The sequence below is a fragment of the Equus przewalskii genome, chromosome 14 (assembly GCF_037783145.1).
Source record: "Equus przewalskii isolate Varuska chromosome 14, EquPr2, whole genome shotgun sequence".
In the NCBI taxonomy this organism is placed as follows: domain Eukaryota; kingdom Metazoa; phylum Chordata; class Mammalia; order Perissodactyla; family Equidae; genus Equus; species Equus przewalskii.
Genome location: NC_091844.1, coordinates 74421727 through 74436481, shown reverse-complemented (window position 1 = coordinate 74436481; position 14755 = coordinate 74421727). Strand labels below are relative to the sequence as shown.

Sequence of the window (14755 nt, the reverse complement as noted above, 5' to 3'; positions counted from 1 at the left end):
AAGAGGAATCAAAAAACTCAAGTAGGAAAATTTAAAAGACTGAACAGTTTCCCTGTTCACTAGTTTTCACCTCACACGTTCTTATGCCCATTCTTTAGGTAATTTTACGTTAGGCAAAAAAGACATCTCCTACTGTATTGCAGTATAACAAAAAAGCATCCTGCATCTAAAAGTGCACAGCTGTCCTAGACCATCCCTCTATGAATGTTCAAAGTCAGAAGACACTTGCTTAGAAAACTGGCAAGCATAGTTAATAGTGACTGGCACATGTTAGTTTTGCCATTTTCCACACCAGAAAAGAATATAATTTATTGCGGTGGGAAAACAAATGAGAAGCAGATATTAAAGACTCTAGGACATTACAGAAATAGAGAATCTCTTGAGGTCCGAATAAACAGCCCTGCCCCTTGTGAAGAAAAGGCTGCCAAGTGCACCAACAGAACTAGGGTAAGCTGTTTTTTCCCTGATGTTTCCTGAATATTCTGGAAACCTCAGAGAATGATGATACAAGGTACATCAAGAGGGAGTCAACGTGGGCCTCTTCTGATTTCACTTAGTTCTTCTTCAGTTACAAAATCAGTTTGTGTGGGTAAATTATTTATTTTGTGAAGCTTTTTAAAATTTGGATTTCTTAAGTATTATATATAAAAGTAGGATATGGGAAGAAACATGCTTTTAATTTTTAGTGATAAAGGCTAAATTATTTAATCTAAAAAAAAGATAAGCACGTTGGTAGTTTCTTAGGGGTTTCTGTTTAGAACATTTAATTATATTTTATTTTTATATATTATACCAAATAAAGAAAACCACAAGATCCACTAGCATTTAATAAGATTAAAGGATCTGATAAGAACAGAAAGATGATTATTTTAAAACACCAGAAATTTAAGATGGCAAAATATTTACTTTCTCAAACATTAATTATTATGTAGAGAATAAGGAAGAGCTAGTAATTAGCATAAAATATATTGCTCCAAACAAATCTTACTAAAACACCCCAGCAATACAATTCTTAAAGCAAGGGGAAAATGTACTATATTTGAGTGAAGAATGGGCTGCTGGAAATGAGTTAAACATTCAACAAACGTTTAGATTTGCAGGAAGTAGTTTTTCTTCTACAAAATTAAACCAATAAACTAGTATTTTATTCCTGTCCTTTCTACACTACAAGCTTTTTATTATTGCTTATCTTAATATCAAAAACATACATATACCTCATGTTCACTTAGAGAGTACTCATCTTAAAAACAAACTTACCTGATGAACCAAATCCGCTGAGGGCTGAGCCTATAGCAGCACCCAAAGAGCTACTGCTTCCAAAGCCAAGAGATGTACCTCCAGGTTGGCCAGGTCCGTGAGAAAATAAAGAACTGCTCTGGGAGCTATTAGTCAAAGAAGTGTTCCCATAAAATGAATTAGACTGCAGATTAGTGCTTGGCTGCTGCTGTTGCTGCTGCTGCTGTGGTGGCTGAGTGCCAATTGGCCGAAAAAGACCATTTGTGCTGCCTGTCAGACTATTTGCAGTTCCTCCAGCTGCTGCTGCTGCGGCTGTAAAATAAATTCCAGATACTTCTTAAAACTACCCAGAAAACTATTCTTTATCTTTCAAATTTCTCAAAAGACATCAGAAAAATATGACCCCTAAAAACGTCAATTACACTTACCAGCTTGTGCTGCTGCTGAACTAATTAAAACAGGCGTGGGAGCCATTAATCGAACCGGAGCTCCAAGGCCAGTTCTTGCTCCAGGGCCAACCACTAAGGCACCAGTCTGATCATAATAGGCAGTTGGAGCTAGTACTTGATAGCCTAGACAACATTAAAATAAATGTTTATTAATGAAAATACTTATTACAAAAAACATTTTCATGTTTATTTTGCCCTGCATTTGTTTTTATCAACCAGAAAACACAGCTATTGTATACTATTAACATAAAACCCTGAAACAGTTACCATATGAAAAGCAAATACATTTGAAAAGGTATTACTAAATCTACAAAAACGTAATAGAGCGTAGGTAAAGTTTTTTCCTCTAAATTTTAACAGAGATGCCTTTCACTTATGGAGCACAAAACGATGAGGTATTTTCCTTGATATAGAAACTACAGGCTACAAAGGGCTGATATTAGAAAAATATCACTTTACCGCTTAGTCAGTTTTGAGAGGAAGATGGATAGAAAGACAAAGGGAAGTGAGGCAGAACACTATACAATTTTACTAAGGTTCTAAACCAAGTGCCTCATTACCAGCATTCCCTTAGATTTTCATTTGTAAGAATCCCTTTAAAAACTTAAATCACGATATAAACAGATACCTGAAAATCATAAGGCAACGGTCTGTCTGTAAAGGTTGTCAAGCTAGAACTTGAAGAAAAATCATGCAGGCATTAGCTTTATCATAGCCTTGAGCACAAGGAGGTGACAATTTGCATTATTCAGAACTAGAGAAGAGTTTACCTCTTCTTTTTTTTTTGAGGAAGATTAGCCCTGAGCTAACATCTGCTGCCAATTCTCCTCTTTTTGCTGAGGAAGACTGGCCCTGAGCTAACATCCGTGCCCATCTTCCTCTACTTTATATGTGGGACACCTACCAGAGCATGGCTTGCCAAACAGTGCCATGTCCATACCTGGGATCCGAACAGGCAAGCCCCGGGTCACCGAAGCAGAATGTGTGAATTTAACCACTGTTATTACCGGGCTTGCCCCATGCCACTTATTTTAAGACATGACATTGATCTAACTTCCTTTCAGGGAGAGATCTGTTTTAATTTAAAGACATTAAACTCTTCCATTTTAATTTAAAGACATTTCCCACTTTTAAATATGGTAAAATAAGTGTAGAATTGAGAAAACAAATCACAAATAGCTAAATAAAACACAAGGCAGACAGAAGTACTAAAGAAAGGTACGGTTATGTGCCATAGGAAAGCAGGAGGAGGAGCAATTATTAATGAACAAGCACTAGAAAAGAAAGACAGGGTAAGGCTTCATGGAAAGGATACTAAAGGAGGAGAAGGAAAGTTAATCACAAAATGTTTTATAAAGCTACATTAAAAAGTGGAAAATGTAAAACTATATATCCCAATTTTGCTTAAAATTTATAAAAGGGTATTCTAAGCTAAAAACATTAGCTAGGGCTAGACGCATAAAAGTAAAAGTATGTTCAGGGAACAGTATGTGGTCTAGCATGTTAAAGCATAGGACTAGAGAGGGATGCTACTGATTAGGTTAAAAGGGTAGTCTGGGGCTAGATCACCAGAATGGTATAAACTAACCTGTACTGCTTTTTTTCTGGTGAAGAGGACTGGCCCTGAGCTAACATCTATTGCCAATCTTTGTCTACTTTATATGTGGGATACCGCCACAGCACGGCTTGATGAGGGGTACTTCAGGGTCCACTGAAGCAGAGCATGCGAACTTTACCACTTTGCCACCAGGCCAGCCCCTAACCTGTGTTTCTGAAAGGTAACTAAAAGGAGAATAAAAAAATAAAATGAACAGAAGAGATTAGAGGCAATCAGAGTTAGTAGGAGAGATGAACAAGAACACCAAGATGAGATGAAATGAATATGAGACAGAACAATCAAGAATTAGCAAGTTAATAAACGTGAAACATAGAAGAAAACCAAGAGTTACAGATGACTCTGAGGCTGAAGCCAAAAGTTTCCAGTTCATGACGCTAGTGGAGTTACCAGTGAAATAGGGTGAACAGTAAGACAAGCAAACTTGGGAGGGATGCATTCATTTGACACTTTCAGTTTGAGGAGTGGCTGGAACATATTACATGGTAATGTCTGGTATGAAAGTAGAAATATGTTAAGTCTTCAGAAAGGAAGCCAAGATGCAGATGTAAACTCGTTAGTTTACTGGCACAGGGATGATAGTTGAAAAGATGAAGGCATTTATAAGAAATGAATAATAGGACCAGCGCCAAGAGCCAAAAAAGATTAGCAAGAGCTACAAGCAGTAGCAAATACACACAGGCCAGAAGCACTCTCTTAAATCAAGGTCCTACTTAGCATCTATTAAGGCAGGACTGTCGTACTCCCCGCCTGACTCTTCTTCCCTTTCTACCTGTAGCTAAAACCCAAGAGGAACCCAGAGTAGTCTTAGCAGTGGCTTTCATAAACTACAAGCTTAGTCTTTTTAGCCCTGTCTCCATGTCCCTCCCGTTTGCCTACAACAACTTCAGCTTCAGTTTATTCCCCAAAGGCTGCTTTTTGCCAGGGTCTCTAATACATAACAGCTCCAAGACAGTACCTCCTGTGAAGTAAATACAGCTGGGGTAAAAAAAGAAAATAACAAGAACGCCCCCATTCTATCATTTGTACTTCAGGTACAGCAGTATTAACATCTTCCCTTTATCCAGTGGGCTAGACAAGATGATAAACCCAGATTTTAGAATTTGAGAGAGAACAGAATGAATGCAATTGATATAGAAATCCTCAAAACAATATACAGAAGTATTGAGCAGCACTTAACACAGAAAAGAAACCCTCAATCACGTAAGTCAGAATCTTTTCCAATATCATTAAACACATTTCCTAAATGATCTGAATAGAAAAGTACATTACAATTAAATGGAAACTGTAACCTATATTTCATTAATAAGTAATCTATACAGTTATAGCAGTAACTACTCATATACTAAGAGTGAAAAAGTAGCATACTTAAAAGACTGACTCTTTAGGAGTGGAGAGAATGAAGAAATGGAGTGGAAGGTGATGAGTTATCTACTGATACTCAAACGTAGCCTTTAAATCTCACTTTAAAAACATAACAAGGGGCCAGCCCGGTGGCGCTAGGAATGGAGAGAATGAAGAAATGGAGTGGAAAGTGCTGAGTTATCTACTGATACTCAAACGTAGCCTTTAAATCTCACTTTAAAAACATAACAAGGGGCCGGCCCGGTGGCGCAGTGGTTAAGTTTGCATGTTCCACTTCTTGGCGGCCGCGGGTTCACTGGTTCGGATCCCAGGTGCGGACATGGCACCGCTTGGCACACCATGCTGTGGTAGGCGTCCCATGTATAAAGTAGAAGAAGATGGGCATGGATGTTAGCTCAGGGCCAGTCTTCCTCAGCAAAAAGAGGAGGACTGGCAGTAGTTAGCTCAGGGCTAATCTTCCTCAAAAGAAAAAATAAAATGAAAAAAATAACAAGTTGGTTTTATTGGCTTAAGAAAAATATCTTCCTTCCTCCATTATTATTAAAGTAGTAATTTTGTATCTAGTTTCATAAAAATTACTTCACACAAAAAAATATTTTCTTGGCCCATTCTAAAAGTTGTATTGTGGCAATGGGCAGAAATTTTTATAATTTTCTCTCCATTAGGCTTTCATAGGCATATTATAGTAGACACTGTTGCTATTAAGTTATAAATATCAATAGTTTAAAATACTATAAGTGGGCTAAACAAGACTGAACAATGTTCAAAGTGGAAAATGTTAGCTGTAAACTTCTCAATATTAACTCACTAAATGACTATTATTTTAAGGCAGGAATGGCAAATAGGTTTTATCTTACAAGCCAATTCTAATCAACTTGTTTTATTTCTTGAAGCACTGCATTGAGGATTCTGGACTAAATTCAGCTGGAAAGATGCTATGGTTTATGCCATAAACAGAGTAAGAAAAAATGGCCCTGTTGAGAACTCTAATACATATTTGCCATCCTTGTCATTAACTCTCACCAAACAGTATTGATTTCAACTATTGGTATCCGAGTTCTAAATAATTTATTGCAAGGTAGGCAAGATTTTCAAGACATTTCTTTATTTTTTTCACTCTTCGGTGTGAATGTCTACATTTAACATTTTAAATCTATTCAAATTTCTCCAATTAACCAACTATATACCTGGCATGCCAGTAGCAAGACTCTGACCAAAAGCCAAAGTTGGATTTGCTGCAGCAAGTGATTCTGCCTGTTGCCCTTGCTGGCCCTGATTGGGAGTAAGAGGGCGCTGACCTGTTCCAGCACGGAGAACCTACAAAAAACAAATGATTTCCTTAAAAATGAAATTATAAAATAACAAATAAATTTATCTTGGACAACTCTGTATATATCACAAAAGACCTTTGGATATTCTCTGAACATAGTTACATTCAATGAAATGTCGATTTAGCATGAAAAAATATAAAACATAGTCACTGGCTCTTGACAACTAGAACAATCTATTAAGCAATATGGAGAGTCCAGAAGGTCTTTGGGAAAAACTGCTTCTAGCACTGGTGCTCTTTAACACACCAAAGTAGTATTAAAATAAGAGAGAGATTTATTTGGGAGTAGGGGAGATGGCAAAATCTTAGATGACGACAAAAAAACTTAATTTAGGTTTTACTATTTTCTAAGGCTGAAAACTGAAATACAGGAAATTTACAGGAATAAATTAAGTATGATTACTCAGTTAGTCTGTCGTGAGATTGTGGCGAAGAGTGAAAACTTCAAATTGAACCAAATTTTCAGAATTCAGAAGCTTTAGCAAAAGTGAATAAAAGCTTTTTAGTGTAAAATCTTAGGGTGACAAAAAGAATACAAGATTACAACAAAACAAGGAGAAAACTCAAGGTTGCTCAAGCCAGGCTCCTCTGCAATACGTAGCCGTTGTAGTGATTCTACACAAGCAGGATGGACATTAACTTCACAGAGATAAATACTTCAAACAGTTCAGGACAAGGGGGATTCACTGTGAGCCCACCTTGGAAGTAAGCATCACACAGAGGTGTGCTTATATTCAGGTAGTGTTATGTTTGCCCAAAGAAGATAGAGATTAAAAAAATTTATTAAACAATGCTGTGGTATAATCTACAAGGACTGAGCCAAAGGACAGCTTCAAGAGAATATCAACATAGTATCAGAAACTGTATGCAAGGAAATTTAGACTAAAATTTAACTGCCAAGTAAGTAATACTATACTTGCCATTATGTTATTTCTTTGGGATAAATATGATGAATCTGACAACCAGAATTCTGATATTTATCAACAATGTTTTTACACTTATCAAAATAGTTCTACAAAGTGGCTGCAATAAAAAAAATCTTCGTGATAAACATCTTGTTTTAAAAAGTTAAATCTAACCTTTCATAAACATACTTCTTTTCTTGCTTAAAATTATGAAGTATCCAGCAATCTCCTTTTTCTTGTCAGAAATATATTAAGTTCATATTTAAATTCGTAATTTAAATACCCAGAAGAAAATGAAGTGACAATTACTTTACAGGAACATTAAATAGCACACTTTAACAAGTGATAAAAAGAAAATTAATAATTGCTAGATTTTAAGACAGTTTCAATAACAAAAATGCAGAAATGGAACACAACCAAATCTTTAAATTCTTATAATACTGATTGGGGCGGGAACCCCATGTAATCAATACCTGTGTACCAACCAATACGCTAGTTACCATGTTATATATTGAGGAAAATAAGAGAAAATATAGATCTTGAACACAAGAAGCTCATAGAATTTCAAAGATTCTTCAGGTATTATTTAATGAAGGCAGGCCTATACCTGTTGCTGCCCAGGCTGAGCTTGTGATGCTGCTTGCTGATTTGCTGTGTTGTTTGCCGCAGCTGCAGCTTGTTGCTGAAATAAATTGGCTGGATACACCCCCCACGGAACACCATAATACTGAGGTGGAACCACTGCTGGACCTAAACCCCACATCCCACCCCCCAAAAAGAAAAAAAAAAAGTTACTACATTGTATAGATAAATGAGGTCAGCTATCACTATATCACGAAAAGGGAAAGCGTGTAACCTTGAAGCAGACGTCCTTAAAGTCCTCTATTCACTTATACCTGTTATACCTTTTCTATCTCTTCCTCATTCTATTAGGGAGAAAGTCTCATTCAGGTATTGATTATTCAAAGAGAAAAGTATTGAGGAGTGATAGCAGTGGCCTTAATGGAGAGATGTGAAACTAAATTCAGGAAGACCAACAAACTGACAAGACACAACCATCTATTCAACGTTCAGTGAATGCCAGTTTATAGATCTGATCCTGGCAAACACAGATATTACATTCAGGGAACATTGGACACCATAAAATTCTAAGATTTCCTATGCTCAATTTATCCCTTCTCTCAAAAGGCTATTTTCTGACCACTGAAAAGAATTACAAAAATAAAACAATACACTTTTACCTTCTGATTTGCAAGCTGTAACATAAAACTAGGGAACGTTCTGGTACCAAGCTTGCTACAACTGTATTTGAATTGTAAACCTTGAATTTAAAAATATTCTTCCTGGGGCCGGCCCCATGGCCGAGTGGTTAAGTTTGCACACTCCGCTGCAGCAGCCCAGGGTTTTGCCGGTTCGGATCCTGGGCACGGACATGATACCACTCACAAGGCCACGTTGAGGTGGCGTCCCACATGCCACAACTAGAAGGACCCACAACTAAAATATACAACTATGTACCAGGGGGCTTTGGGGAGAAAAAGGAAAAATCAAAAATTTTAAAAATGTATATATATTCTTCCTATTTGAAACAGAACGTCAGAATTCTCACCAAAGCAATTGAAAATCACGTGAAAACAAATGAAACACTGGTGTTTATGTGATTAGGAAAACAGGACTAGTCAGTCAAGACAAGAAAGAACTAGGTAATATAAGTACAGAGGGACATGGACATAAGAAAGCAAACTAGGAAAAATAGAATCAGTTGTTCTTGCTCTATTCTACTTTATTCAAGACAATGTTTGATTCCTGAAGAGTCAACAGCATCACATAAAATAAGCCCCACCCACCATTAAACTAATGAATAAGATGTCATGATTCTTGACTAATAATAACAAACGTGTCCTAAAATGCCATTGATGTAATTTTAGTATATCTAATTTGTGTATTTTCAAAAGTCAAACTCTTGGTTTCACTTTGTTTTGGAAGAAAATAAAGCCCAGTATAATTGACTAAAATGAAAAGCTTCAGAAAGTTTAAAGGTGGGCAAGCCCTGTGGCATAGTGGTTAAGTTTGGCACACACTATTTTCAGGAGCCCAGGTTCAGTTCTTGGGCACGGACCTACACTACCCATTGGCAGCCACACTGTGGCAGCAACCCACATATACAAAATAGAGAAAGACTGGCACAGACGTTGGCTCAGAGAGAATCTTCCTCAAGCAAAAAGAGGAAGATTGGCAGCAGATGTTAGCTCAGGGCCAATCTTCCTCAGCAAAAAAACAAAAGTAAGGGGGGCCCTAGCCCCAATGGCCTAGTGGTTAAGTTCAGCACACTCCATTTCAGCAGCCTGGGTTCAGTTCCCAGGCACAGACCTATACTACTCTGTCAGCCACCATGCTGTGCTGGCGGCCCACATACTGAAAAAACAGAGGAAGATTGGCAAAGATGTTAGCTCAGGGTGAATCTTCCTCAGCAAAAATAAACAAAAAGTTCAAAGGTAAAATATATTTCTAAAGGGGCTGGCCCGGTGGCCGAGAGGTTAAGTTTGCGCGCTCCACTGCAGGTGGCCCAGTGTTTCGTTGGCTCGAGTCCTGGACGCAGACATAGCACTGCTCATCAAACTATGCTGAGGCAGCGTCCCACATGCCACAACTGGAAGGACCCACAACAAAGAATATACAACTATGTACCAGGGGGTTTTGGGGAGAAAAAGGAAAAAACAAAATCTTAAAAAAAAAAAAAAAAAAAAATATATATATATATATATATATATATATACACACACATATATATTTCTAAAGATAGTTTAAGCACAATCTACAATGAGAACTGTTATAACACTGGCAAGGATTTATGAAGGAAGGATACACTGTCAAAACAAAACAAGAACCAGACATCTACCAGAACCTCTCTGTCCAAAACAGTAGTCAGAAGCCACCATGGCTATTGAACAATTAAAAGTTGGAAAGCCCAAATTGAGATGTGCTCTAAGTATAAAAGATACACAGGATTTTAAAGACTGAGCATGAAAAAGAAGAATATAAAATATCTACTAATAATTTTTAAAATACTGATTACACATTGAAATGATAATATTTTGGATACTGAGCTAATCAAACACATCACTGAAATCAATTTCATCTTGTTTTTACTTTTATAATAATGTGGCTACTAGAAAAATTTTAATTATATTATCTGGCTCACATTATCTTTGTACCGGACAGTGCTGGTCTTAGAAAGCCTAGAATGCTTCTCTCAAAACTAACAACCTCTTATAGAGCTGGTTCTTTCAGTTGTACAGGTTAATGATTCTCCATATGTATCATATACCAGCAATTAAATGGCACCAGGAAAGCTCACGTGATTTGTCTTTATGGAACCACATGCAGATCTATACCAAAAACTACTGAATGTGACAGGTTAGTTTCAGCCTGCCAAGATATCAAACAAGAATTTGAAACTAACATTTTTTTTCACTTCTTAAAACAAAGTCTTGAGTATAAAAAAAGTCCTGAAACTCCTAAGCAAAGACTGACTGTTCTATAGTCATGATAATAACTACCAGAAGTAGATTTAAAATTAAAATTGCCTAATTGATCAGTGACAATTCACTTGAGTGAACTTATCTCTGAAAGTAAAAGAATCAGTGTCAGCCTGGAGTTATGAAAATCAGCCCATTAACAGATTCACTCCAATGAACACACTTCTGTGGCTGCATCACCCTGTTCCCGCCTTGGTAACCAACATAAACCATGGCTAAGACTAATTCATTTCTGTCTCTGTAACTAACTCAACCTAAAACAACCTTCCCCCACAAACTCTATAGAAGACCGGTAAATTGCTTTGCTCAATAAGACTGACTAGCACACAACTCCCCCTTACTTAACATAAGCAATAAACACAGCTTCAGGGTTTTAAAAAAATTTTTTACAGCTTTACTGCAATACAATCGACATGTAACATTGTGTAGTTTCAGTTTTTATTTCAGATTTTGAGTGGTGGTCTCAGGCTTTGACAGTTTTTAGTAAGTTCTTTCCAACTCTAACCCCCTACCCCCCACCTTTCTGTCCCTCAGGCTTGCTTGCACATTTAACAGCACTAAATAAACTTTACTTTTCAGATACTCATTCTCTTAAGATTGTTGAAGCTCTTTATCTTACACTCTTCTCTGACCTGAGTATTAACAGCACATACCCCTAGTTTATTTTCTGTGAAATAACTTTACTTTGCATTGTCTCTGTGGGTATCGGGATTGGTCACAAGAATGAAGACTTGTGGTTGACAACGCAAGATTTATGAAACTACGAAATTGAAATGTAAAACAACTATGTACAGGAAGAAAAGAGTTATCAGACTTAGGCTTTCTCCTGTAGCATTAGAGTTGAAGAATAAACTAACTTTCTGGAAACTTCAGTTCATTCTGGATGTTTCAGTTTTTCCTAGGAACGTCAAATTGCCCAAATAGATAAAATAAAGTACATATCACAATTAAAACTAAATTCATAATAAGCAACAAGGATGAACAGTGAGTTACCTGCTAATGTTGCTGCTGCAGCCAATCCTGCTGCAGTATACGGATCGGTCCCTGGAGGAGCAGCACTAATAATATATGGATTTGGCACAAATGCAGCTGGAGCAAGGCCTGCTGAGAATACACCAGCTGTATTCAAAAGGGGGAGAAATAATGAATGAAAATGTAAAGTATGATCTTCTTCATTAGGTAAAAACTTTTATACTTTGAATTTGGGGTGGGGTTAGGAGAGTGTATACAATAGTTCAAATTCTTACTAACTGAGTGACCCTTGGCACGTAACACAACCTACTTCTAAGGTTCTTCATTTATGAAATTGACGTATCACCAGTTGTCTTAAGAGGATTTTTGTGAGAATTAAATGTGATACTGAATATGAAATGACTGCATAATACTAGCACCTAATAGACACACAATACATGTTTAGACCTAGAACTACTACTGTTCAATAGTAGTTTTTTACTTAATCTTTTTTTAAAAAACTACCTCTTTATCCTTTTCATTTTGTTTTGTTTTGCTGGGAAGGATTCACCCTGAGCTATCATCTGTTGTCAATCTTTCTTCTTTTTTAAATTTTTTCCCCTTCTTCCTAAAGCCCCAAGCATGGTTGTACATCTAGTTGTAAGTCCTTCTAGTTCTTCTGTGAACCACTGCTACAGCATGGCAACTGACAGATGGGTAGTGTGGTTCCACGATCAAGAAGCAAACCCTGGCCGCCAAAGCAGAGAGTGCAGAACTTGAACCACTAGGCCATTAGGGCTGCCTCCATTCAATCTTTATTAAGCCATACTACGAGCTAGGGATTCAACACTGAGGAAGACAGATACAATCTGCCCTCACAGATCACTCCACCTAGTGAGAAAAACGAGTAAACTGGCAACTAGAATATAGTATACTAACTGCTATGGACATAGAAAGGAGGGCTGTCTAACTAGCTTTGGAAGGGGTGGGCAGGATGGAGTAGGATTATAGTGTATAAGATAAAACTGGAGCTATAAATAGAAGGAAGAGCCATGAAGAGTTTCCTGGGTCCCGTTAAGTAGCTGGACTTTACCCTGAAAGCAACAGGAAAACAATGAAGAGTTTTAAGTAGGAGAGTGTCTTTAAGTCAATTTTGAGCCTAATATATGCCAATATGGATTTAGCAAAGCCTAAGAAAGATTTTTAAATAGTCATTTGCAGTACTTATTAGAGAGAGAGAGAGAGAGAGAGAGAGAAACTGCTAGTATGGAGGAATCACTGTGTAGACCTTTTACTGTACAGTACTAAAAAATTACTTGGAAAATACTGCTAGAGTTGCCTCTTCTGGAGAATACCAGACAAGTAGAAAGTGAGGAAATAATGAAAATGGATGTGTTTAAAGTTAAAAGAGTTCAAAAAGATTAAAGTTTAAAAGATGACTGGGGGGAGCATATGGGGATAAAAGCAGATGGACATAAAGTAACTTTTAAAAAAGTATCCAAAAGAAGCACTTACCATAAAATCAAGACTAAAAACCTTAATTCTAACTATTTTATAGTGGATTTCAAATTTTTCACTGACCCACAATATGAAATACATTTCATATTGACCTAATATTCATACCCACATATATACACACAACAAAGACCTCAAAAAAAATTTTATCCTTATAAAGTTCCAATGCACTCTATTTTCTCTTTTTCTCTTTATTAATTTCCATAATCTATTTAATTTTTAAAAATACTGGTCGCGACCACCAACACTCATTTTACGCCCACGCAGAACATGACTATCTAAAAAAATCTGTTTATAATAAAGGAAATAAGAATTAAACAGAGGGTTCAATTATATCCCTGCAATATCACCCATCGAAATATCTGAGCAAAATCATTTGCTCAGAGTTGCATTCTTAACTATGCCCTAGGTCAAAGATTTCAAGATTTCCCTCCAGTTCCTCTACTGGGAATTATTTTTATTACAAGAATAGAAAATGTCCTGATATTCATGGTCTACTCATACCACTACACAATCTAAAAGCCATGACATAATATTCTCTATTTTTATAATTAAAAATGATTGCTTTTAAAAACTTAAATACTATTGGAATGTATAAAGCAGAAAGTCGAAGTCCTTATATAACCTTTACTGACACGGTTATTTCCTTCTAAATTTTTTTCCATTTTAGAAATGATTTTAATATAGCTCTTTCATATTTACATTATAAAGCAGATATGAAGTAAAGTTTCAAATATTTGAAAAACAAGGAATTAGTTTGACCTAACGGATATATATTGAATCTTCTGCTGAAAGAAATGGAGAAGCACATATTTTAAGCTCATGTGATTTCACCTGGAAATATTTCTAACATATTAAACACCAAATATGCTTGTGTGTACATATATACATATCTGTGTTCGCATGTATACAGACATATGTGTATTTACGTGTTTATATATGCACATACCTATATATATGCTTCTAAATTTTTTAAAGCATATATACACACACACTAATACATTTTGTAATCTAGGCTCTCATGGTACTTCAATATGCTTTTTCACGTGCCAGTTAACCATAGATCCCCTTCTGTGTCAACAGATACCTTCTAGCTCATTCGTTTTGGTTGAGTAGTATGTATTCTACTATACAGAAGGAACACGATTTAACCAGTCTACTACAGATACCTATTTAGATGGTTTACAATCTTTCGCTATAAATAAATAATGCTATCATTAAGTACACAGGTCTCTGATTATCATTTCCTTATAAATTCACTTAAATGGGCAAATATATATAAATACTTAATCCACATTTCCAGATTATCCTCCAGGAAAGTTGCATCAATTTCTCATATATAAGAATGTCACTCACGCTCCTGCCAAAATAGGACTTTATCAAACTTTTTAAACAGTTGTTAATCTGAGAGGTAAAATAAAGCATTAATTTTTGTTTTAAGCTATGGTTCTTTGCCTATCAGAGGCACGATATATCAATCCTTTATACGTTTATTTTTCTCACTTAAATTTTTAATCCATCAGGAATAGGACCCAATTATCAACAAGCTATTTTCTAAATACATTCTATTACCAACTTGAAATGTCAATTAAGATTAAAATCCACCCCACCAATGCACCCCAAACACACAAACACATATCTATTTCAGAGTGTTCTTGTCTACTGATCTACTCGTATATTCCTAGGCCAGGACCGCACCATCTTAATTACTGTAAATAATACTTGTCTTGAAATATGGTTGAGTAAGTCCCCCTCTTCCACTTCAGTTTTCCATTAATTTTCTGGTTTTACTTTTCTGAGACAAACACGAAAAACAAACTTTCAAGCTACCAAAAATCCTGTTGGGATTC

General features: G+C 36.3%; 1 protein-coding gene across 34 annotated transcripts in view; it reads right to left on the bottom strand.

Moving 5' to 3' along the window:
• The window catches only part of PUM2 (pumilio RNA binding family member 2), a 93948-nt gene that overhangs the window by 37430 nt on the left and 41763 nt on the right, over positions 1–14755 (bottom strand). For all 34 annotated transcript variants that reach the window (XM_070573220.1, XM_070573232.1, XM_070573238.1 and 31 more), the window contains 5 exons: positions 11433–11558; positions 7508–7650; positions 5853–5982; positions 1665–1808; positions 1258–1548 (listed from right to left, as the gene is read on the bottom strand). In XM_070573220.1, the coding sequence (XP_070429321.1) occupies positions 1258–1548; positions 1665–1808; positions 5853–5982; positions 7508–7650; positions 11433–11558 (834 nt within the window). The remainder of the gene's footprint in view (positions 1–1257; positions 1549–1664; positions 1809–5852; positions 5983–7507; positions 7651–11432; positions 11559–14755) is intronic.